This window comes from Gekko japonicus, unplaced genomic scaffold (genome assembly GCF_001447785.1).
Source record: "Gekko japonicus isolate JY-2015 unplaced genomic scaffold, Gekko_japonicus_V1.1 scaffold10809, whole genome shotgun sequence".
Lineage (NCBI taxonomy): Eukaryota > Metazoa > Chordata > Lepidosauria > Squamata > Gekkonidae > Gekko > Gekko japonicus.
Genome location: NW_015172854.1, coordinates 1,993 through 3,235, shown reverse-complemented (window position 1 = coordinate 3,235; position 1,243 = coordinate 1,993). Strand labels below are relative to the sequence as shown.

The 1,243-nt window shown below is 41.4% G+C and overlaps 1 protein-coding gene across 1 annotated transcript; it reads right to left on the bottom strand.

Moving 5' to 3' along the window:
• Window positions 1-6: 6 nt before the first annotated feature.
• Window positions 7-906, bottom strand: LOC107119377 (vomeronasal type-2 receptor 26-like). The gene has a single exon (XM_015421840.1). The coding sequence runs from the start codon at window positions 904-906 to the stop codon at window positions 7-9; it is 900 nt and encodes a 299-aa protein (XP_015277326.1).
• Window positions 907-1,243: the final 337 nt, after the last annotated feature.

Genomic DNA, 1,243 nt, shown 5'->3' with positions numbered 1-1,243 from the left:
AGTCCTTTAATTCTTTCTCCCAATGATCCCCCCTTTTGTGTTCAGCTCAGGCCTCAGCACAATAATGTAAACCTTTGGAGAAAAGATACAGCCCAGTAATCCAGCACTGGAGGCCAAGATAGAGAAGATCTCCATGGCTACTATGTATTTCCCTTTGGTACTCAGGTAAGTTGGTACAAAGGACACCCAAACACTGCAAAAGATCAGCATGCTGAAGGTGATGAACTTGGCTTCATTAAATGTGTCTGGCAGCTTCCTGGCTTGAAAAGCCACAATCAAGCTGATGATGGATAGGAGTCCCATGTAACCCAGGACAATGTAAAGCATAAGAACAGACCCCTCATTACAGAAGGCTACAATCTCTTCAATCAATGACTGCATGTCAAAATCTGGGAAAGGGGGAGATGTTCCTAGCCATACTGTACAGATGCCGACTTGAAGAAAGGAGAAGGAAAGGATTATGAAACTGGCCAGTCTTTTCCCCACCCACTTCCTCATGCTGGATCCTGGTTTGGTGGCCATGAAAGCTACAACTACAGTGATGGTTTTTGCCAACACACAAGACACTGCCACTGAGAAGACGATGCCGAAAGCAGGTTGACGGAGGATACATGTCACCTTCTTAGGCTGTCCAAGAAACAGCAAAGAGCAAAGGAAACAAAGCAGAAGTGAGAGGAGTAGACCATAGGTGATATCCCGGTTGTTGGCTTTGACTATGGGGGTATCTCTGTGTGTAATGAAAATTCCTAGCACCAAAGCTGTGATTAGGGAAAGAGAAAGAGCTATTACAGTCAAACAGATCCCTAAAGGGTCTTCAAAGGACAAGAAGGTTGTAACTTTAGGGATACATCCATTTTGGTCCTTGTTTGGATAGTGATCTTCAGGGCATTTGATGCAGTCTTCCATGTCTGAAACAAACAAAAGGAACAGGGGTCATCACAGCAGCAACTCATGGTCACCTTTGAAGTACCACCACTGTGGAAAATGTTATTCATGCTTAATGCTTACTGTTGGTCCTGTGTATGGAGTAGATGCTTACAATTTCTTGAACAGTCTAAAACCATGGGGAAAATAATTGTATTTTCTATTTTTTTGAGTGAATGTGAAAAGTGAAATGGGGGTGGGATTAAAAGATTTGCAATATATACTTCCTTTCAAATTCATACTTTTGGTGGATTCAATAACATCATTTATAACTGTAAATAAAACTTTCTAATTTGGTATGTTTTATGAAAATTTCAAA

What these genes read in the sequence shown, in the direction of transcription:
- LOC107119377 (XM_015421840.1), bottom strand. Translation starts at nt 906, where the DNA reads ATGGAAGACTGCATCAAATGCCCTGAAGATCACTATCCAAACAAGGAC.